The 25,169-nt window shown below is 35.5% G+C and overlaps 1 protein-coding gene across 4 annotated transcripts in view; it reads left to right on the top strand.

The window, feature by feature from the left end:
• The window catches only part of LOC105481496 (ESF1 nucleolar pre-rRNA processing protein homolog), a 69,491-nt gene that overhangs the window by 5,173 nt on the left and 39,149 nt on the right, over window positions 1-25,169 (top strand). For all 4 annotated transcript variants that reach the window (XM_011741111.3, XM_071079685.1, XM_011741112.3 and 1 more), the window contains exons 3-9: window positions 3,383-3,771; window positions 4,369-4,482; window positions 6,673-6,773; window positions 7,783-7,935; window positions 9,227-9,341; window positions 12,248-12,395; window positions 18,281-18,442. In XM_011741111.3, the coding sequence (XP_011739413.2) occupies window positions 3,383-3,771; window positions 4,369-4,482; window positions 6,673-6,773; window positions 7,783-7,935; window positions 9,227-9,341; window positions 12,248-12,395; window positions 18,281-18,442 (1,182 nt within the window). The remainder of the gene's footprint in view (window positions 1-3,382; window positions 3,772-4,368; window positions 4,483-6,672; window positions 6,774-7,782; window positions 7,936-9,226; window positions 9,342-12,247; window positions 12,396-18,280; window positions 18,443-25,169) is intronic.

Raw genomic sequence — 25,169 nt, 5'->3', positions numbered from 1 at the left:
GGCATGGTGGTGCACAGCTGTAATCCCAGCTACCTGGGAGGCTGAGGCACGAGAATCACTTGAACCCAGGAGGTGGAGCTTGCAGTGAGCCAATATTGCACCACTGCACTCCAGCCTGGGCAACAGAGCAAGACACTATCTCAAAAAATGAAAATAAAAATAAAATGGTAACAGATCATTAAGAGATTGATTAAATGTTATATGCAAACATCTATGATCTATGAAGTTTTAAAAATAGGTTACAAAATAACAAATGATATGACCAGTTACTTAAAAAAAATTAGTATTTAAATCAGAGAAAGCAAATTTAGAGATATGGTTATATACTAAAATCACCAGTTATCTTTGAATGAAAAATTAGTAGTCACCTTTGTTTAATTTATTAACCATATTTTCCTAATTGTTTTTGGTTTCTAATGATCATTTATTATGTTTATAATTGGAGGAAAATGGTAAATGGTTTTTTTTTTTTTGAAGTTGCTGGATAAGTAGTAATATTTACTGTCACTACTAGAGTAATACCGTCTAGGAGTAGAGACAGTTGTTTATATTTGTGTAACCCCACATTGTCTTCACAAGGCTGTGTACATTGTGGGCTCTAAGCAGATACTTTTTGGGTTTTATTTTTTGTTTTTTTGTTTTTTGGAGACAGGGTCTCACTCTACTGCCCAGGCTGGAGTGCAGTGATACAATCACAGCTCACTGCAGCCTCAACTTCCTGGGCTCGGGTGATTCTCCCACCTCAGCCTTCCGAGTCACTGGGACCACAGGTGCACCCCACCATGCCCAGCTAATTTTTGTATTTTTATACAGACGGAGTTTTGCCATGTCGCCCAGGCTTGTTTCAAACTTCTGGGCTCAAGATCCTCCCATTTTGGCCTCCTAATGTGATGGGATTACAGGCATGAGCCACTGCACTCAGCTGCAGATACTTATTGAATGAACAGATATTCTGAATGTAGTTGATATTGTTAAAAACATTAAAATAGAAGACCTCTTTAAGTCTCTTACGCAACACTTTATTATTATACAACCCAAAGCGTGGTGTGTATACCATTGTCATAAGTGAGAAGATTTTTGATGATACTCAAACTTTTAAAATATTAATAGTTATGTACTATGTCAATATCTTAGAAAACAATGTAATTACCCCATCACTTCTGTGACTTCAGGAATATTGTTTAGAACAAAGCTAATTTTCAGAAAATTCTATTAAAAAATATATAAATGATATTTAACAATCATGAAAATGATATAATGATTGACAATTGAGAAATATTGCAATACTATATAGACTGGGTCTGTAAAATGTTATTTCTAAGCTTGTTGCTTAAAAGTGAATTCTGCTTACCTTGTAACTTTCAGTGTTGTGTTTTTCTGATCTCATACACAATCTGTGACAATGCCTTCATTTTGGCGTTTTTCACTTCTATTGGCTAGTTATTTTTTTATTAACCCCTGCTTCCTTGTGGTGGTAACATAAAAGCCCATTTCCTGCTTTTCCTTCTAACAGAATACCTTTTCATTCAGTTAGTCTCAGGTCAAATTGTATCTTTGTGAAGCCTTTCTATAAATACTTCTTTGCAGGCAAATTTAGATGTTTCTCACTGTATGGTGATTGAGAAGATAGGTTTATAAATCAGTAAACTGTTACCTTTTATTTATGAATCCATCAAGAGCATGAGATCATGTTACAAATCTTCTCTCTTTTACCTTATCCTAGCTCAATTCTTTGTATGTAGTAGATAATAAATACTTGTTCAATGAATGGTTATTGTAAGATTATAGGACCAAGAGAAACTTAGTTCCAATTTCATTCTTAATTCTACAAACTTAGAGCTTGTAAGCAGAAACATAAGCTCCAATTTAAAGATGAATAAAACGTATAAGATATATCTACACACCCAGTAGACAGAAGTTTGTGATTGCTTTAGAAGTAGGAAATGAGCCCTTTCCGAGTTGTGAGGACTAAAATTTCCAACTTGAGCAAAAACAGTCTTTTAATCCTGGTGTATTGCTAATCATTACAGTTGATTACAAAGTTCAAGACCTGGCAGAAAAGTTGTAAATATTATTTCTCTGACTTTATAGGTGATCTCATCCACATCACAGCTTCTGTTGTCAACTACATATGAATGAGTCACTGATCTCCAACCCAGACTTCTCTAAGCTGTATACTCTTATTATTGATCCTTTTAGATGACTGAGTGGCACTTCATATTCAACATATTCAAAACTGAGCTCATGATTTCCCTCCACCAAACAAACTAGTTAAAATCCAGTGTTCCCTTTTCATCTATCCATTTTCTTAGCTAGCTGGCTCTGAAAGCTAAGAAGCTATGACTCATCTTTGACACTTCCAAAATTCTCGTTCCCCATATCAAATCTCCAGTCGGTAATTATTATTGGTTTTACTTCCTAACTGACTCTGAGATCCATGTACTTCTCTGTGTATATACTGCCACCCAACTTAGTGCTACCTTCGTTTCTTGCCTTGTGTACTGTACTACCTTTGCTATATTCACATCTGTTCTTCACTTTCCCCAGTCAAGGTGATCTCCTCAATATGCAAGTCTGAGGATGACAGTATCCAAAATAAGATGACATCCTGTTTTTTGAAAACAGCAGTGTCTTCCCAGTGCTTTTAGGAAAAACTCCAAGCTCTCTATATGGTTTTTAGATAGCTTAGCCTCTACTTAACTCTTCATTTCCATTTGTTACTTGATTCTGTGCTATCTGTGATCTGGATATGATTGTTGGCTTTTTCCTATTGGCAGATTTTTACAGGTACCTTCCTTGCTGTTTTAAACAAATTTCCATCTATTAGTCTAACTTTTGACTGTTTAATCCTCTTCATCCTTCAAGTAACAGCTCAGTTATCACTCACTTGGGGACCCTGTTATATCCCCTTAGAAAACATTCTTTCTTGAATATCTTAGTTGTGATTTTAACTTTTTCTGTGTATTGATTTTGACATCTATTCATGTATTCTTTTCACTCAGCTAGAAGTTTCACTGAGAGCACTGTTTGCCTCTCTTTTGCCAACTATCGTATATTGAGCACTTAGCACATAGGAGGCACACTGTTAAGTATTGGATGAATGTCTGGATCTACTTGCATGATGTGAGCATGTGTTAGGATTTCTGTTAAATAACTTGGTTAAGTGTCTACTGAATTTGTATTTTCCTTTACTCTGTTTCATGGAAGTTATGGTTAGGATTTCTATCATAAAAATTGACTAAGCATTTACTGAATTTATATTTGCCTTTACTGTGTTTCATAGAAATCATATTTTTATTGGATTTGATATCAAAATAATTTGGATTCATTTTAATTCAGTGTATATCTTTTCTTAATGTCTTTCCCCTTTAATATTTTGCAGTGGTTCCACCTATAATGACAAGAGACAGTGATGGTTATAAAAACTTGACAGATGTTGAAATGTTTGACAAAGATGCTCTGGAGGAAGATTCAGAAAGTGTTAGTGGAAGTGATGAAGAATCTGAAAGTGAAATTACAGGTGTTGGTAGAGCTTCAGGTGATGATGATGATGGAAGTGAAGATGAAGAGGATGAAGATGAAGAGGAGGATGAAGATGAGGATAGTGAGGATGATGATGAAAGTGACAGTGGCCCTGATCTAGCAAGGGGTAAAGGAAATATAGAAACTAGTTCTGAAGATGAAGATGATACGGCAGATTTGTTTCCAGAAGAATCTGGTTTTGAGCATGCTTGGAGAGAATTAGATAAAGATGCTCCTCGTGCTGATGAGGTAACCGTTTGAATAAACGAGATTATTTGTATAAAACACAGTACAGGGAGCTTTTATGGGTGGTTAGAATTGGTGTCATTAAGTGGGAAAAGCTTATTGGTAATAGTATTCTTGATGATTCTGATTAAAATTTGATATGGAATATAATTATGTGAACTAGAAGATGTCCAAGCAGATAAGGAAGAAGCTCTACATAAATAATTAAAAGTTGCATGAAATTTTTAATACTTGTTTTGGCTAGTAGTTTATATTTCTGTTTGTACGGCACCTAATAGAAATGTTGCAGGGTAACATACTCAACTTCCTTACTCATGCATGCATGGCAAAATAGCTTAACAAGCTTGGTACTTAAAAAATCAGCTCATGATCATGTTCTGATTTAACAAGAAGCAGGTAAGAGAAAGTGCTTATCTGTTACGGTTTTACTATTGTTTGGCTCATTTGAAGTTCTCTTTTATATACTGAATTACACTTAGATAACTACTGTACTGTTAATTTCAGAGCATAGGGGACAGAATTTATTACGTTTTTAGAATCTTTATCTTTCAAGTATTGATAATGATATGGATTATGTACTATTTAATTCTCATTTCTCAGATTACACGTCGGTTAGCAGTTTGTAACATGGACTGGGATAGATTAAAGGCAAAAGATTTGCTGGCTCTGTTCAATTCATTTAAACCTAAAGGAGGTGTTATATTTTCCATCAAGGTGAGAATTCATTTCATTTGGAAGTAAATGTTTCTAGGCATTTTAAGTTAAATCTGATTTTTTTTTTTTTTTTGCCATAGTTTTCATTTTTAGGAAAATAATGTGGAAGTTGTCTAATACAATTGAGTGTGAAACTTATGTAACAGGTGTAACTGTTAGAAAGGAAGAGGTGAAATTATTATTATTGATAGGTTATATGCTTGTTTACACATTAAAAACCCAAAGAAATAAAAGCTTAGTAAAGGGACAGGGTATAAGAACTGTTTTTAAAAATAAATTGCATTCCTTATTGCTAACACTGGCCAATTAAGGAAAAAAAAAATCTATACTAGAAACAAAACCATATAAAGTACTTGGGAATTACCTTAATAAACACAAATGACCTATGTGAAGTAAACTGTAACACTTGATAAATTTGAAAAACTTACATAGATTTGGAGACACCTTGTTTCAAGCCTACCTAATGATTGAGAATCCAGACTTTGCATTATGAGAGACCGGGGTTCAAATCTTGATTCTCGTAAGTGCTATGTGATCCTGGACATTTAATTAATCTCTCAAATATGTTTACATCTTTCCAATATATCCAAGTGGATATATAACAATAGTATTGGTGGCTGTAAGGATTACGTATAAAGGAGCTCACACTAAGTATTTAGTGCAGTGCCTGAAACAGTCCTGCCCTCAATCGTTGTTAGAGATTGAGTCTTCCTTATCCAAAATGCTTGGGATCAGAAGTGTTTTGAACTTCAGATTTTGAAATAAAATTGCATTATGTATACTTACTGGTTGAGCGTCCCAGTTCCGAAATCTGAAATGCTCCAGTGAGCATTTCCTTTAAACCTCATGTTGACAGTCAAAAAGTTTGGAATTTGGGATTTGGGATTTGGGATGCGCAACCTGTATTACTGTTTAAATATTTAAAGATGTTATGTCTACAGTTCTAATGTAATTTTGATCAAAATCCCAGTTCAAGTCAAAGTTAAGAAAAAGGATACCAATAATCATCTAAAAGAATAAACAAATTAAGAGTAGCTAATAAAGTTTTGAGAAATCATGTTAATATAAAAACTTACCCTGTCACTTCTCAGCCTTTTGGCTAAGATCAAGTATAAAAACTGATCGTACAAGTTACAATATCTAAACATTCTATGATGCTATGGGGGTTGACAGGTTTGAGTAAAAATGGGACAAATTGGTAGAACAGAATAGAGTTTATATGATAACTTAGATCAAAATAGGCTGCTTGAATATTTGGACAAATGAACAAGTCATTGGATAGAGAACTTGATTCAGATCTTTACCTCCTGATAGCCCGAACGAAACTCTAGATGAAGCAAAGGAAAAAAAATTAAAAGTCAAGCCAAAGAAACAATTTTAAAAACCTGTGTTTTAGGCGATAGTAAGAATTTCTAGACTTAGAAAAGAAGAAAAAAAGAATCAAAAGATGCGACTATATATATATTATAAACTTATGTATTAAATCTATTGTGTATATATATATATACACAATTAAAGTTAGTAAGAAAAACTTGGATCATCTTGTTGATAAATTGCGTATTTCAGACAGTTCAAAAAAGCATGTATTCATTAACAAATGTGTATTAAGCCCAGTAGTATCAAAGCGATGTCATTACTACAATTATTTCTTGACTCTCAAAGTAGGCAGGATTTTAGAAAATACCACACCTGGTGAGAGTGAATCCTTTTTCTCATATCGAGACTATACCTAATCTGTATAATGTTGTCATCAGTTCTGTTCTGTTTCTTTAAAAGAAAGCACTGGGTAAATGGTATGACAGAGATAAGTTGGTTATTACAAAATTGATTTTCATTATATTTTTATTTTTCTGTATTTCATGTAAACTATTTAATTTGCTCACTTTTCGTGTGTGTGTTTATATTCAGATTTCCTTGAGCTTAGCGTCTTGTTTTGCTTTTAATTTTTCCTTTGGGTCTCAGAACCATTTGTTTTTCAAGCCTCGTATCTGTTAGTCTCCAGCCAAAGTGATCTATTTTTAAAGAAAATTTCTCAGAATGCTCTAGCTTCCTATAGTGGATTTGGAAGTGAGTCGCCCTTGCTGTTTTCATTGAGTCAAGTTGTGACTTTTAGAGTTCCTGACCTCAACAGGTCTAGATATTTGTGTAAAGGAATGTACAAATTACATTGATCCTATTTTTTCTGTTTAGATATATCCTTCAGAGTTTGGAAAGGAGAGGATGAAGGAAGAGCAAGTTCAAGGACCAGTAGAGCTATTAAGTATTCCTGAAGATGCCCCAGAAAAGGACTGGTATTAAATCACTCTAGAAAATAAAACTAAACCTCATAAATTCATGTTATTAGTTCAGAATTCTGGTCATCTTGATAGTTAAAACTGAAGTTTATACTTGTGCCATTCATGGTTAAAACAGGTTGCAAAACAGATTTAAAGTCTGTTAAAAATGGTACATTATTCCAAGAAGATTTTTGTTTATGTATATTTATATTTCTGTATTCATGAAAATAATTATTGCAGTTTTTGGAAAACATTTCATGATTAAACTGATTTGGAATTCTTTTGAATTCTTTCAGCCTCGTTGCTCTGAATTAGTACGTTTTGCTTTTTTTTTTGAGACATCATTGAAGCTCTGTTTGCTTTCAAATTATATGATTTTTCTTATTTGAGAATCGAATAGAAAAGTGAAAGAATGATAAAACATTTTTTTATCATCATGGTGCAATATAGAAAATAATTTCAGATAGTTTTTAAGCCACTAGGTGGAGCTATATTTACACATAATAAAAATGAGGGTTAACTAGATAAGAGCAGATGAAGATCTTCAAAGAATGTGTTGTATCAATGCTTTGTGTGGAACTTAAAAAAAAAAAAAGGAATGTGTTGCAGTTAAGCAAAATTAAACTTATAGACTTAAATATTTTGCAAGATCAGGAATGTCTTTGTAGCTAATGCCTTTCTAACATTTTATAATAGAATTATCTTCATTGGCTTTACTTGAGAAGGTGGTATGTGGTAGCAAAATGAAATAACTATTCTGTGAGTTAAATTCTAGATAAGCACATATAATTCCCACATGCTCCTTTCCTAGATACCATATTCCAATCCAAATACTTGTACCTTGTGAGAATAATAAGTTGAGCTTAAGTATTTAATGTTTATAAAGACAAAGTCATGAAAGAAAGATGGCTTGGTATGAAGGCCAGCTTATAATATGTTTTTCTTGAAAGAATTACATTTATTTTTTAAAGGGAAATGTTTGTGTTTCTGTATAAGTATGTTTAATTAGTTTTTCCCACTTTAGGACCTCTAGAGAAAAATTGAGAGATTATCAATTCAAACGACTGAAGTACTATTATGCAGTCGTAGACTGTGATTCTCCGGAAACAGCTAGTAAAATTTATGAGGATTGTGATGGCCTGGAATTTGAAAGTAGTTGTTCTTTCATAGATCTAAGGTAATCCAGTGTATGTATTACCAATTTAGTCTTTTAGTACAACATGATTATAAGAAGTAAAATATTTGAATTGATAGTGATCTCTGTTTTATATTCTAAAATGATTTTTTTTGCTTTTGGGTTAACTCTATTGCATGGAACATCACTCCTAAGAAAGAAAACAAGAAAATGCTAAAGTATTATGTATGAATCATCCCCACATCTTTTTCCTTTCAGACATATTGGCTCTGTTTTTAAGATGGTGTACCCTACACAATGATACTTCCTTGCAACTGCTTTTTAGAGCTAGGAACCAAATGAAGTTACCTTTTAAAAATGCATGGAGGAAAGGGCAGAGGAATTTGCTAACAGACTGTTATCTCTAGATCCATGCTATCCAGTATAGTAGCCACTAGTCATATTTGGTTATTTTAGTTAAATAAAATTTAAAATTCAGTTGCATAGTCATATTTCAAATAATTAATGGTTACATTTTGGACAGAGCAGGTACAGAACTTTGCCCTTGTCACAGAAAGTTCTGTTGGACAACACTGCTCTAAATGTAAATGACTAAATGTACAATTAGGAAATTGTAAGAATCAACCTTAAGCTTTCACTTGTTTTCAGTGACACCTCATGTATATGATACTTTGTATTCACAATGCTTACCCTTTAATAATTATATTTGATCTTTAAAATACAATACAGCCAACTGGGCATAGTAGCTCATGCCTGTAATCCCAGCACTTTGGGAGGCCTAAGCAGGAAGATCGCTTGAGCCCAGGAGTTCAAGACCAGCCTGGGCAACATAGTGAGACCCTGTCTCTACAAAAAATTTTAAAAGTAAAAATTAGCCAGGTATGTTAGCACACGCCTGTAGAGGATTGCTTGAGCCTAGGCCGTTGAGACTTCAGTGAGCCATGATTATGCCATGGCCCTCCAACCTGGGTGATGGAGCAAGACCCTCTCTCTAAAAACAACAACAAAAACATGTAGTCAGTGACTGCACTATCAAGTCTGGATCTTTTTGAAACGTGAGGGACCCACATGTGCTTCCACCTGACTCATTAATTGACTCCTAATGCAGGGTTTCTATCTATACATTATTCTTTTAAATTTAGAGGAATTATAGCTTATGAATTTCAGAAATTTATACAAAGATGAATTCATTAAGAAATACACATATAATCTAGATAAGCACATAAGAGGTTATGTCTAACATTGTCTCTTAAACGTGTGTCTTTTAGAAAGTTATATGTATGGTTATCACTGCAGTGTATGTTTAAATAAATTTTTTTTCTTTACTTCTTAGGTTTATACCAGATGATATTACTTTTGATGATGAGCCTAAGGATGTAGCCTCAGAAGTGGATTTAACAGCATATAAACCAAAATATTTCACATCTGCTGCAATGGGAACATCAACGGTATTTCTTAACTTTAAAAAATATGTAGCCGGACTCTATTGCTTTATGAAGAGAGTTTGTATATTATAGCATCTTTAAAAATGGAAAGTATTAATTTTTTGTTATTTTTTTTCTTGAGACAGAGTCTCGCTCTCTCACCCAGGCTGGAGTACAGTGGTATGATTACTGTAACCTCTGCTTCACAGGATGAAGCGATTCTCGTGCCTCAGCTGCCCAAGTAGCTGGGTTTACAGGTGTGCACCACTACACCTGGCTAATTTTTGTATTTTTACTAGGGACAGGGTTTCGTCATATTGACCAGGCTGATGTCAAACTCCTGACCTCAAGTGATCCTCCCGCCTTGGCCTCCCAAAGTGCTCGGATTACAGGCGTTATGAGCTACTGCTCCCAGCCTCAAAGTATTCAAAATTTAAATGTATGGATACAGATAGAAATGAGACACAAGTGTGTCTGCATCTACCATATCTGTGAACCTATTTTCAGATTCTTGTTATGCATTTAAGCCTGTGTCAGTTACCTGCTGATGTTTCTTTTTTCTCTTCTGTCTTTCCTATACACTCTTCTGTCTTTCCTATACACTCTAATACATCAGTTATTAATATCCTAGGGAATAAACGGAAGTGGATAATAAATTACCTTGCAGCACAGTTAAACAAAACTAGTGAAGATTTAAAATAGGAGTACCTTTTTCTGCAGATACGATTCAAAACTAAAAAGAATTGATGTGGAATAATTAAGGTATAATAGATGTCACATTAATGCTTTGTAACAAATAGCCAAAAGGTTTTTTGTCTATTGAAATAGTTTATTACTTAGGTGACTACCTTCTCCCTTTTCTTTTTTTTTTTTTAAAGACAGAGTCTTGCTCTGTTGCCCAGGCTGGAGTGCAGTGGCACGATCTCAGCTCACCACAACCTCTGCCTCTTTGGTTCAAGTGATTCTCCTGCCTCAGCCTCCCTAGTAGCTGGGATTATAGGTGTTCACCACCACACCCGGCTAATTTTTGTATTTTTAGTAGAGACTGGGTTTCACCATCTTGGCCAGGCTGATCTTGAACTCCTGAGCTCAGGTGATCCTCCCCCCTCTGCCTCCCAAAGTGCTGGGATTATAAGTGTGAGCCACTGTGCCTGGCTCCTTCTTCCTTTTCTTTTTTTTTTTTTTCTTTTTTTGGAGACTGAGTCTCACTCTGTCACCCAGGCTGGAGTACAGTGGCACAATCCTGGCTCACTGCAACCTCCGCCTCCCAGGTTCAAGTGATTCTCCTGCCTCAGCCTCCCAAGTAGCTGGGATTACAGGGGCACACCACCACGCCCAGCTAATTTTGTATATTTAATAGAGACGGGGTTTAACCATGTTAGTCAGGCCGATCTCAAACTTCTGACCTCTGGTGATCCACCCGCCTTGGCCTCCCTTCTCCCTTTTCTTTCTTCCAATAACCCTTCTGTTCACAGCTGTACTCTGCAATAGCCCCACTAGCTTCCCTCTGCTTTTCAAAACCTGTGTGATAAATCACCAGGCTTCTCTGAGGAGGGACTGGTAGCAGAGAGAATAGCTGTATCTGTCACCTGCTGTGCTGTGGTGGGCACTCTATGGCATTGATTAGTTACTGGAGTAGTAAAACTCTACCATTACATAGTAAGCAAAGTCTAAAAAATTCAGTCACAGGAAATTAAAGTCATGTTATTTTCAGGACCAAAATAATGATCAGGGCCAGCCTGTCCAGCCAGCCAGTGTAGAGTTCCTGGGTCCTGGCTGTATCATCAACATCTGTCCTAGTGCCAGCAGTGGTTTGGTGGTTATCTGCTCAAGCTTAATTATCAGAATAGGGATCATTTCTGAATCCTGTGACTAGCTGGAATTTCTGAGACAGGTGGCAGTGATTTTAAGGATCTCGATTAATTGCTGTCTCTTTTGCTATCCTTGTCTGGGGAGATTGGCCTGAGCGGAATAAACAAAAACCAAGGATGTGGGATCTATCCTATGATGGAGATAAGATATCTAGCAGGGCCTTATATGAGAATAGGGGCCATGTAGAGGACAGGAGCCAGTCATCACCACATCAGTCATGTCCTAGATGAATTCATGTATCATGGAGGTTTAAGCTATTTCCAACTAATAGATGCTTTTCTCATCAGTGGTTCTTAATCTTTTTTTTTAAATGGACCCCACTGAGTTTGTGTTGTTTTTTCAACAGATTTCATATAGTTTGCAGATCTCCTGAAATCTTAGAACTCTGGTTGAAAAACGTGTTTTCACTAATTCATAATGTTAACTTTTTTTTTTTTTGAGATGGAGTTTTGCTCTTATTGCCCAGGCTGGAGTGCAATGGCGTGATCTCAGCTCACTGCAACCTCTACCTCCTGAGTAGCTGGGATTACAGGCCTCCTGATTCTCCTGCCTCAGCTTTCCTAAGTAGCTGGGATTACAGGCACCCATCACCACGCCCGGCTAATTTGTTGTGTTTTTAGTAGAGATGGGGTTTCACCATGTTGGCCAGGCTGGTCTCGAACTCCTAACCTCAGGTGATCCACCCGCCTTGGCCTCCCAAAGTGGTGGGATTACAAGTGTGAGCCATCATGCCTGGCCCATAATGTTAACTTTTTTACCAGTACATTTTCTTAGTTTTTTTTTGCCGTAATTAATTTATACACTGGTTAATTTTTACTGCCAATAATGGAGTATCCTGTAGATAGCAGAGAATTGGGAGAAGGTACAAATTAATAGAAATGGTTCCCTTTTCACAAATAGAATACTATTTATTAATCATATCATTCATGTATTTGTTTTAATGTGTCTTAACTTCTAACTTACTGTTAAACATCCAGGTTAATACTATATATTCTTTAACAAGTTTGAGTTGACATTTCCATTTTCGTGTGTTATTTTTTCTTATTTGTTGGTGAAAGGTGGAAATCACTTGGGATGAGACTGATCATGAAAGAATTACAGTGCTCAATAGGAAGTTTAAAAAGGAAGAGCTTTTGGACATGGATTTTCAAGCCTACTTAGCTTCCTCTAGTGAAGACGAAGAGGAGAAACAAGAGGAGCTAGAAGGTATTGTTAATCTTTTAGTGACCATTAATGGGCATAGGTCTTTGGCAGTAGCTTTACAGGGAAGGCCAAATTCTGTCTGCAAATATGCTCACATGCACAGTATTATATATACCTGTAGATAGTGATTGATTTAAAAACAATATCTTTTCTTTGCCCGAATTTAACTATGAACATTTTGTTTAAAATCCCAACCTAACCAAGCATGGCCTTCTAGACTTGTCCTAATGCATGTGGTTGCACAGTTTCCTAATAAACCAGTAAAACAATCTTTTAGGCACGCCCCCCGCCACCCATTTGCCTTTTTAAAAATAAGAGCATCATTTAGATTGATTAAATATTTTTACAGTCCATGTTTTCAACTAGTTAAAAAGTAGACTCTCTGTTTCTATAATTATTCCTTTGACTGCTTTTAAAGTTTTCTCTTTTTGTCTTTCTGCAATTTTACTATGGTAAGTATAAGAGTAGATTTCTTTTTGTTTATAGAGTTTGAGGTTTGTTGTTGGGTTTCATTTATTTGTGGATTGGTATCTTTCTTCAGTTTCGGAATATTCTCAGCCATTATGTTTTCAGATGTTGTTTCTTTATCCTTTTAGGACATCAACTAAATACATGTTAGAGCTCATCATTATATCTTGCCTGTCTCTACTTTTATGTTTTTAATCTGTTGTCTCTGTACTGCATTCTGGATATTTTCCTCTGACCTATCTTCCAGATCACCAGTTGTCTTTTCAACAGTGTTAAATCTGCTGATAGACCTCTCCATTGAGTTCTTAATCTTGGTTGTTACATTTTTTACTTATGGAGGTTGTATTTGGCTATATTTCAAGTCAGAAACACCACCTTTTATATTTTTTAGTCATAGTCTCTGATAGTTTTAATATTTCATGTATTTTCAGGTTGGTGTCTTATTTTACAAGGTATTTCTCTCTTGTTTACTTGTGTGCCTAGTGAACTTTGTGTGTTACTTTGATATTTGAAGTTAGGGTATCTTTGATCAGAGAATAATTTACTTTGGTTGGTTTAGAACCACATTTCTCCAAATGTTAAGACTTAGGTTCTCTGGCTTCTGCAGGTGGTTAAAGTCTGTATGAGGGCTGGTTTACTTCAGATTGACCATATCCCTGGGAGTATATCCCTCTGGGTGGCTGCTTAATATCAAGGTACCAATTGAAATTCCCTCTTTTGTTTGGCCTTTAACTTTTGTCTTCTTGGTTCTGAAAGCCTGCTAAAACCACAGTTGAGTTTCATGGCTCTTTGTTCTGTGGATCAGGAAACAGGAAATGATCTCAGACCAAACAGGTCTTTAACCCTGGAGTCATCCCTCTAATATTCCCTTCTTGTTTTTGACATAGTAAGTCTTCTCTAACTTGACAGTTCTTTGAAACTTTTCTTTCTTTTTTTAACCTCTTTGAAGCTTTATAAAATATTTAATCCAACTTAATTCCAACTTAATGTCTTCAGTGAAAGAGTTAGTCTGAAGTACTTAGCTTGCTGTTAAGAAGTTCTCAAATTATCTTTATCTTTATTCAAGTTGTTTTTGTTTTTTGAGTACTGCTGTGTCACCCAGGCTGGAGTGCAGCGGTACGATCTGGGCTCACTGTAACCTCTTCCTCCTGGGTTCAAGTGATTCTCCTGGCTCAGCCTCCTGAGTAGCTGGGACTGCGGGTGCTTTCCACCATGCCTGGGTAATTTTTGTATTTTTGGTAGAGATGGGGTTTCACCGTGTTGGCCAGGCTGGTCTCGAACTCCTGACCTCAAGCCATCAACCTGCCTCAGCTTCCCAAAGTGCTGGGATTATAGGCATGAGCCTCTGGTCCTGGCCTTTTTTTTTTTTTCTTTTAAATGCTTGAAACGATTAATGGTGTACAATTGACTCTTGAACAACATGGGTTTGAACTGTGTGGGTTCACTTATACATGGGTTTTCTTCTGCGATTGGCACCCGTGAAACTATAAGGCCAGCCCCTCTTCCTGCTCCTCCTTAGCCTACCCAGTGATGACAATGAGGGTGAAGACCTTTACAATGATCCACTTCCATGTAATGCGTAGGAAATATATTTCTCTTCCTTACGATTTTCTTAGTACCATTTTATTTTCTCTAGTTTATTATAAGAATACAATGTATAATACATATACAAAATACGTGTTAACTGACTGTATTATTTGTAAGGCTTCTACTGCATGGTAGACTATTAGTTAAGTTTTGGGAGAATCAAAAGATACATGTGGATTTTTTTTTTTTTTTTTTTTTTTTTTTGAGATGGCTGGAGTGCAGTGGCCGGATCTCAGCTCACTGCAAGCTCCGCCTCCCGGGTTTACGCCATTCTCCTGCCTCAGCCTCCCGAGCAGCTAGGACTACAGGCGCCCGCCACCTCGCCCGGCTATTTTTTTGTATTTTTTAGTAGAGATGGGATTTCACTGTGTTAGCCAGGATGGTCTCGATCTCCTGACCTCGTGATCTGCCCGTCTCGGCCTCCCAAAGTGCTGGGATTACAGGCTTGAGCCACCGCGCCCGGCCACATGTGGATTTTCTACTGTGCCTGGGGTTGGCACCTCTAACCTCCATGTTGTTCAAGAATCAGCTGTACTTTTAAATGTATATGCTCTTTGCTTAAAATAGCTCACTTTGTGGAAATAAAGCCACAAAACCCTTTTTCCCTGTATTTGATCTGTCTCTGTTTGGAAATTGGTTGCCTGGTTGTAATTTCATGTCAACTTTTGGTTGATACTATTTGCCTAATACCTTCACATTTTCATTCTTCTTATCTAATAGAAGAATTCCCATTCATGAAAAATTATAAGTAAGAGATTTAATGCTGACAGAAAGTGAAGAACCCATAAATGTTAAACGTAGATATAAGTATTTTAAATTAGCAAGAATGAATATTCTCTAATTTGTGGCTTAACATTTTTCATAGCTTTTTTGTTTTCTTTTTGTATATGTATTATTTTTATAGCGTAAATGTCAAATTAAATAAATCCTGAAATGTTTCTTTAGTATGACCATAGTGCAGTTAAACTTTGAGTTTCCGAGATCCCATGATTTGTCTATCACTGTTTCTTTTAGACTCCTGAAGACAGTGCTTCATTTTTCTAAGCTTTTCATAAAATACTATTCTTTAACAGTATGGAAAATCATGTTTAATCATTCTGGTTTCTTTGTTCAGATACCTCATATTAATACAACCACATAATTGCTTAAGTATTTAATACTCTTTGAAAATGTGTATTTGCAATGGGAGTTAAGTTGGGCGCAAAGGGCCTCACATTTTTTTTAAGGCCTTAGTGGCAGATGCTTGTTAATTTTCTTTGGTGTTCCAAATAACTGGATGACCATTTTATTTTTTTATTGTTCACAGAACAGCTGAGTCATTTCTTCAATTATCCTCTGTCTGTGTCTTTTCTCCTCATAGATATGGAGAAAGACATAATGATTTATCAGTATTTCTTTTTTATTTGTATGCCTATATGGGCATTTAGAACTTTTCTGAAAATTCTGAAAAGTTTTTCTTCACATCAGCTGTAAAATAAAGGAAAAAAAGATAACTTTATGTACACTTGTGAAGATTGGATACAAGTTGTTCAAGTAGATTTCTGTTTTGGGAGAACCGAACTAAATTTTAAAATGACATTTTTGACATGAGTGCAGCTAATATTGTGAATAATAAGCAATAATTTGTTAATACATTCTTGTTAAGAGCTTGGGCTCTGCTGGTTTCAATTCCTAACTTCACTGTACATAGGTTAGGTTTACTAAAGCCCCTATATCTTTCTTCCATAGCTGTGAAATGAGGCTCTAATAGTACCAGGCTTATGGTTGGAAAGACTGAAATTATGTACCTTCTATCTTGTATTTTTATTTCTGAAATCTTTAATAAATAGGCCGGGCACGGCGGCTCACGCCTGTAATCCCAGCACTTTGGGAGGCTGAGGCGGGCGGATCATGAGGTCAGGAGATGGAGACCGTGCTGGCTAACACGGTGAAACCCCACGGTACTAAAAATACAAAAAAATTAACCCGGCGTGGTGACGGATGCCTGTAGTCCCACCTACTCGGGAGGCTGAGGCAGGAGAATGGCATGAACCTGGGAGGTGGAGCTTGCAGTGAGCTGAGATTGCGCCACTGCACTCCAGCCTGGGCGACAGAACGAGACTCCATCTCAAAAAAAAAAAAAGAAATTTAATAAATAATGGCTTTTTGTTTGAGATACACCAAGTTTTTTTAAAGCATATATTTTTCTTCTGTATTTTAATTGATTACAAATTTACTATAATCTGTAATTTTGTACCTCTCATAGATACATCAGCATATTTGAATGCCTTAAAGCTACTGAATATTTCTGATTATTGTTTATAAGAGAGCATAGCAGGGTGGCTTACTGTTAGAATTATTATTTTTTCACTCCTGATATAGTATTAAGGCTTTCACAAACTAGTGTCCTTGAATTGGGAAAAAACAGAGCTACATGACTTACCCCACATTTTAGAGCTTCAGAATGTAAAATTTCAGTACTGGAAAAAAATCAGTTTAAAGTAAGCCATCAGAGACTTACCACTAAAATTTCAACCTGGAAGGAGCTTGCTTCTAATTATGTTTTCAGAAGTAAGCTTTTAATAGAAAGAAATACTTTGCCATTTGTTAATGTGTTCCTGATGTTTTATCCGTTGAATTACGGGATACATGACAGAATTCCATCCAACATTATTATTGTGGCACAAAGCACAAACAGGAAAAAAATGAATTTCAGCTGTTTGAATGAAAATAAAAGTGTGACAGGATGGAAAGAATGTCCTGGACCATTTTTTATTTATTTTAAGAAAAAAAATATATACATATAGAAATATTTACGTAACCAGTTTTTTTCCATATCACCTTTTTAAGATGTAAGGACATTGATTGTATGAACTTGCTGAAAAAAGAAAAAATAAATGAATTTTAAAAATTAAAAAAGATAAAAGGACAATCTGTTGACACTGATGTTTCCCAGCTAAATGCTTAATAATGTCAGACATTTTTGGTGAGCAGTTAGCCATAGGTTATAGAGGAGAGGGACTTCATTATTCTGCTAGTAGAGTTTCCTTTACTTGAGACAGTCAGTTCAGTAAGTCTGTATGTTTTGCATTAAAACCCAGGTTTCTGATTTGTTTTTGATTTGGAGACTTGCAGTGGAAATGTAGAACGAACTTTTTGGTGTATTTTTTTCTTGGGTATTTGTTGCCTGTGAATTTTATACTGTTTCTTTGTATTTTAATTATTTTTGTAGACTAGGAAGTGCAAATGTGAATATTTTTCCACACAGTGAAATTAATTGAAGTAACTCCTAATTCATATTTATTCTTAATATATTAATGAGATCGTTGGAGTAAGCGTGCTTACTCAAAAATGGAAAGGTTCCAATATTCTCGGGTTTGGATTATAAACAACTGCCTTTATCTCTTCTCTTCAGTCTGAATAGCTGAATCTGCAAACCAAATTCATCCCAACAGTATTCAACCTACATTTATTCAGCATAACATTTTAAAGCCACTGTGCTGGATAGTGGAGGACATAAAGAGGGATAAAATGCCATCTTCATTATCTTGCAACTTACAGGAAAGAGAAGCCCAAAGATGTTATGTGACTGCAGAGTTATTATCCAATATAAATTTTAATAAAAAGAGGGAATTCCCAAGCGTACTACTGTGACAGTGCAAATTTACATTGCAACTGATTTTTATTCTACATGAGACCCTAAGGTCTTTCATTTAATTTTCAGAAATTTAAGTCTGATTTTGATATCCTATGGTCTTAGCAGCATCTCTTAGAAGAGAGTGACCATAAGATCTGAAGACTAGAGTTAGAAGTGAATTGTTTCTGTGTATTAAGTGAAGTTTTCTTTTCATTAGGTGATGATGGAGTCAATGTAGAAGAAGATGGGAAAACAAAGAAAAGTCAGAAGGATGATGAAGAACAAATTGCTAAATACAGGCAGCTCTTGCAGGTTATTCAAGAGAAAGAAAAGAAAGGCAAAGAAAATGACATGGAAATGGAAATTAAATGGGTTCCAGGTAAGAATTAGTTACTAAATGTTTTCTCTTTTTCCAATTTCAGTATGTTGAGTACATTTTAAATATGAAGGAGCTGGAAATGTTTTGGTGAGGACCTTAACATCGTATTTGCATACACCATATAACTAACTTAATGACTAGCATTTTAGACTGTTACCAGCTTATTCTTAATTGGTTTCTTTGATTTACTAACTATAAATTATTCCTGTCCATTTATCAGAGTAGCCTTTTCTAGGTTTGAGCCTGTATTCTCAAGATCTGGAAACTTGAATCCAGGCACCATGTATTCTAAAGTTATTACACTTCTTTTGAATATGTTTAATTCTTAAGTGACCTTTTCTTCCATAACCCCCACTAGTCCTTAATTCATGCGGTTTCCCTAACACAAAATATGTATTACATAGTCTTCCATCTTCAGTCTTGCTGCAAATAGTCAAAGAAATACAGCATAGTAGAGTAAAATAATACTAATACAAAATTAATTACAACCATGTCAAAGCTAAACAAAGATAAAAGCTGGGATAAATGGGATCATTCTCTAGTAAACAGCAGTTGCCCCTCTTTCATGGTTTCACTTTCTGCAGTTTGTTACCCAGTATAGTGCAATAAGATACTTTGAAAGAGAAAGAGGAAGAGAGATTATATTCACATAACTTTTATTACAGTATAATTGTTCTATTTTATTGTTGGTATTGTTTATCTCTTACTATCCCTAATTTATAAGTTAAACTTTATCATAGCTATAGATGTACAGGAAAAAACATACTATCTATAGGGTTCAATACTATCCACGGTTTCAGACATTCACTATGGGTCATGAAATGTATCCTCCTCAGATAGTTGGGGACTACTGTACACATTTTTTTCAACAGTGCTGGGCAAATCAGCATGGACTTTTGCAGCCAATACTGTTTTTGTAGGTTACTGCTGTTTATATTATATATATGTATAACTTTTAAAACCAGATATATTTTTGGATAAGGATTCAGTTCTTTAGCCTGTATTAGTCTCTAGGAGAAAGAGTACTAACTAGTTGTAGGAATACTATTGCTTAAAACTTAAAAGTATTCTGTTATCAATTCCATTTTTACAAGTAGCATGCTTTTGTAGTGGGAATAAAACATTTGTTTACATGGGTTTTTATTTGGGAAAAAATTAGTGTATTTTGATATTTGAGGATTGACTGGCTGTTGTAGTAAATTTGCTAGGATGGACACTGGCTATTGTAGTAAATTTGCTAGGATGATCTGCTGCATATTCCTACAGGAATGAAGCGCTGTGTTGCAACCCATTTGTTTTAAATGTTTGGCTTTTGCAGGAAGTGGTGGTGAGAACAAATGAAGTTTACTGTTGTATCATATGACAAGTGGTTGGGAGAACTCAATTGATTTGGCTTGGAGAGGAAAAGTCTAAAAAGTGATATTAACAGCTATTTTTAAATACTTGCAGAATATGTAAATGGAGACTTAATCTCTTTTATTACCTCACAGGTTAGCACTACTGCCACTGGATAAAAGTTGAAGGAAGGTAGATTTTAATGTAATAATATAAAGAGGAATTCTCTATGTTATTAGAATTATCTCACAAAAGAACTGAAGGCTGCTTTAAGGGGTTGAGCTCTCTGTGTCAGTAAATCTCCACAATAAGGCTACATAATCATGCCACTCAGAGATGTCTGTGAAGAAATATTTTACTTGAGTCCCTTGACTTTACGATTCCAAGAAATGTTGAATTCTGTCTTTTAAGTTGAATACATTGTAGTTTAATTCTAATCTTAGAATGAGCTTATTGAATATATTTTAATATGAACATTTTAAAATTGAAGTGTTCAGTTGTCTGTTTGAGAAAGCAGATCTAAAATAAACTGGATTGAGGTGTTCTATAGCAAATTTTTCAGAAATATATAATGCCAGTTATAAGGTACAGATATATGATATAGGTTCCCACACTAAGTGGACCACATCTAGATTGCATCTTTATTAACATAATTTTGAGACTGGGCACAGTGGCTCACGCCTGTAATCCCAGCACTTTTGGAGGCCAAGGTGAGTGGATTACTTGAGCCTCAGATGTTCGAGACCAGCCTGAGTAGCATGGCAAAACCATTCCATCTGTACAAAAAAATACAAAAATTAGCCAGGTGTGGTGGCGCACGCCTGTAGTCTCAGCTACTGGGGAGGCTGAGGTGGGAGGATCACCTGAGCTCACGGAGGTTGAGGCTGCAGTTAGCTGTGATCATGCTACTGCACTCCAACCTAGGCAACAGAATGAGACCCTGTCTCAAACAAACAAACAAACAAAACGTAGTTATGTAGGGCAAATACCTAAAAGTGGTATTTATACCTGTTATCTGTAACTGGAAAGTTTAAGCAATTCTTACGTTTCCTGGGATAAACCCCAACTTGGTTATGATACCTTATCTTTTTGTATATTCCTAGCTTAATTTAGTAATATTTTATTTAAAATATTTGTACTTGTGGCAAAGAGGAATATGATCTGTAGTTTTTCATTCTTGTATTGGTTTTTGGTATTAGGGTAATGTTGACCTTATGAAGTGAAAATGTAAAATGAAAGAGTATCATCTGTAATTCCACTATCCTAATTCAACCACTGGTTAAGAAGATTACAGTTTAATTTACCATTTCTCTGTCGTTGAATATTTGATTAAGTTTCTAATCTTTCACTACAGTGGACCTACAACATTGAAAAAAAAAAAAAAAAAACAGGACAGATCTCAAACCCTAAAATATCAAGCTTTTCTTAAATCTCTTCATTTTCATCAGCAGCCAAGTAACTGCTGGCTTTTTCAGGGCCTTTTAATTTTAAAAACTTTTAAAACAAAGGTGTGTTGTTCGTCTCTTCCAGCCTAGAAATGTTTCCAAGCATGCCAGGACTAGTAGAGAACAACCAGGCCACAATGAGAAGCTGATACTAACATTCAGGCTTAACTCACCAGTTAGTTACGTGACTTCCTTGCTCACACAGCAACTTTACACGTGCTGTAGATCAACCTGTGGTTCTCTCACAAGCTGTTAAAACTACCAGTGTCAAAACCTCAAATGTTAAATCTCAGATGCCAAGTATCTGGGATGTTATAAATAACCTATAACTTTTTCCATATTTTGAATTATTTTCTTAGGATAGTTTCCCAGAAATAGAATTACTAAGAAAGGGCAGAATACTTTTTGTGTCTTTAAGTTATTGCCAAATTGCTTTCTGAAAGTGTTGTACCAGCTTATAATACCTTCAACAATCAGTAAGAGTGTCAGTTTCACGGAATTATTGTCAACATTGGGTATGTATTTTTTACTTTTAATTGAATAGGGGAAAATTGATATTTTAATGTATGATGAGTTTTCAAAAGTCTTAAACTGTAATATTTTGAAGGCCCCTAATGGGGTATTGGTACATGCACGCATGCATATACAAGTGTAAAGGGCTTTTCTGTGTGATATATATATATATATATATATGTATATATATACACACACACACACACACACATATATACACACACACGCACACACGATCATTGAACAGTCTTTCTGTACCTCAGTTTATTCGTATGGAATTTGGAACTAATAATACCTTTTTTGCTTAGAGATACTTATAAACGTTATAAACTACAAAGTACTTTCATGACGTGTGTATTTCAGTGAATTTATGTCTTAAGAAATGTGTGTTTTTGGTAACAGTTACCCTGAACCTCAGGACTTTTTTGATGTTATACTTCAGTAAACCACAGAGGGTCAGTGTGAGATTATACCATATCATTCATTGATTCTGTAGCTCGAATCTCCAAAATATTAATCTCTTCAGGAAAATAAGTACTCTTAATCACTAACATTTGTTATGGTTTTGTTTGATTTTTCCAAAGAAATTCTAGTTTATTTAAACTTTCTACCTTTTTACATTGGGTTATACAGTATAGTACATGAGGAGTTTAATTTCTTTTAAGGGTAAGTGTTAAGGGAACTGATAACAGGTTCGTGGGTATAACAACTGGAATGAGCTACTCTTTCTATCAATATTTTAGTTCCTATGGAAATGTGATAATACGATTTTATTAATTAGGATTATAAATAAGTAAAAATGTTGAATTATAAAATTTTTAAAGAAAGTTATTCTTAATTATTTTGATGTATGTGGAGCTATATTTCCTATCTCAATGCATTGCTAAAGGTATCCTGCCAACTTAACTAATGGGTAGATAAGGTGATGCATATAATTAGCCAGTTGGGCCTTCATCAAGAAATGTACCTTGTTGGGGAATTTGTAATACATGTATAAATGAAGTGTAATCAGTTTTCTCTCTTTATATAACTTCCCCTGTATTAATAGTCCAGTTAATCTACATATTATTTTTTGTAGATAATGCAAGCTGAATATAAACTATATATGAAATTCCATCCAGAAATAAATAATGTCATGTTTCTTTGTTTATAATCTTAAAATATTAAATATGATGAAAGTCCTGTTTTTCTTAGCTATCTCTGGCTTCATAGATACTAGTGAAATGGATAGCTGGTCTTTTTTCTACTCAACATTCTCCAGAACCCCAACTTCCCTTCGTTATTCCATCAAATACTTACTGAACACCTACTCCGTGCCAGGAATTATTCTATACACTGTGTGAACAAAACATAAAAATCCCTGTACTCACAGATCTTATAATCTGGTGAAGGAGAGACCAAACAGGTGACAGATACATAAGAAACATATTTGACCAGGATCTAAAGGAATTAGAGGTCAGGGAGTGATCCTGGCCCAGGAAGACTGTGTGAGCAGAGGAAGTAGCAAAGGAGTATCCTTGAAGCTATACTTTGTCTCTTGTGTTTGAGGAATCCAAGGAGAACAGTGTGACTAGAGTAGAGGAGAGAAGTAACTGAGATCAGAGAGGTAGTTTGGAGCCAGACATGAAGACCTTGTAGGCCATTATAAAGACATGAATTTCTGTGACTGAGATGAGAAACCACTGGAGAGTTTTGAGCTCAGGATCAGTGAAATCTGACTTTTATGTTTAACAGGATCACTCTTGCTGCTATAGATAAGTAAATTAAAGTGGGGAGCAAGGACCAAATTGGGGAGATCAATCAAATGGCTATTGGAGTAATTTTCAGATAATGAAGCTTGTGGATGGAACATGTTTGCAAGGGAGCATCAAGAATTCTTTTTTTTTTTTCATACACTGAGCTCAAGATGCCCATTGATACCTAAACAGACATGTCAAGGAATCAGTTGGGTATACAGTTAAGAGTACAGGGCTAGTGGAGATATAAATTACAGAATCTTCATTGTATAAATCTCTGAAAGTGAATAAGAACAACCAGGTAGTGAGTATAGGTTAAAAAAAAAAAGGGGGAAGGTTCAAAAGCTGATCCTTGGAGCACTCTGGCATCTAGAGGTAGAGGACTTGAGCCTGGACCATTCCAAGCAGCTGGAGAGGCTATCAGAGAAGCAGGAGGAAATTCAGAATTGTGGGGCATTCAGCCTGCCAATAAAGTAGGCATTTCAGTGAGAATATGGGTCAATAAAATGCAGACTGAGAATGACCATTGGATTTAGCAGTGTGAAGCTCACTGGTGATATTGAATGGTTTTTGTGGGATGATGGGGGATGAAAGTGAGTAGTGTGGTTTGAAGGAAGAATGGGAAGAGAGGTATTGGAGACAATAAGTACAGGCAACTTTTTTACTAAAATATTTGATAGAAAGTTGCAGGCACCATGACACTTTAAAAAAAAGTACTTCAAAATGTAACTTCCAAAAACTAAGACATGCTTCCATTATAAGCATGATGCCACTTTCACACCAAGGGAATTGTTAGTCTCAGATTACTAGAGAGATTAACTTATGCCTAGTGGTCCATTATTGGAATGCTAAGCATGTGGCAGTTACTTATATTCTACTGCTCAAAGTTTGATTGCAAAAATTCAAAAAATTGCAACCTCAGGCATAAGTGGGTTAAAATGAAAAGATTGGAGCTAGTGGTAGAAGAGTAAGATGCTTGGAGTAAGGTTGTGGTGAGACTGCAACTTTGGGTAATCAATCACATGGTCTGTTTACAATCCTGGCAGTGAATTTCTAAGATGGGGTAGAGTGTAGAACCATAGGAGAGGAGATCAATGAACTGTGAGGCCAAAGGATCATCCGTGTAGATACTGAAGTCACCGAGAATTATGACAGGAGTATTGGAAAGAGTGGCAGTGAGCTAAAATTAAAATGAGGAGAGCAACTGCAGTCGTTAGATATCTACATCAGCTTCTGGAAGAATTTGCTTACAAAGAAGATATCTACAATAAGGAAGAGTGTAGTCTATCTAGTACAGCCTGAAAACATGATACTCAGAGTGGAGGCATTGGGGAGGAGGGCCAGTCAGTGGATGGGAATTGGCAGTGAGTCGCAGGGACAGTGGGAAAGAAAAATTCATCTCCTAAAAGAGAGAGGGGAAGCAGTGTCCTCAGAAGAGAGCTAAGTTTTAGTGAAACTCCAGTGAGCAGATAAATGGGTAAGGGGGCTTTTGTTAATAACTAATGACTGACTGACTAACTGATTAGTGAGTAGAATGGCTTTAGTCATTGAGGATGTTCAGCATTGTTTTGGGAGAAGGAATGATTTGGAAATTGTAAATTTCATGTGGTGGCAGATTTAAATATGAATAAAGGGATTTTGAGATTAGTTTTGATGGTCTTAAAGCTTTAATAGTGGTAGGGATGTGAATGCCATTGG

The sequence above is a fragment of the Macaca nemestrina genome, chromosome 15 (assembly GCF_043159975.1).
Source record: "Macaca nemestrina isolate mMacNem1 chromosome 15, mMacNem.hap1, whole genome shotgun sequence".
Taxonomy (NCBI): Eukaryota; Metazoa; Chordata; class Mammalia; order Primates; family Cercopithecidae; genus Macaca; species Macaca nemestrina.
Note: the sequence above shows the minus strand (reverse complement) of the source record. Positions and strands in the feature narration are given on the sequence as shown.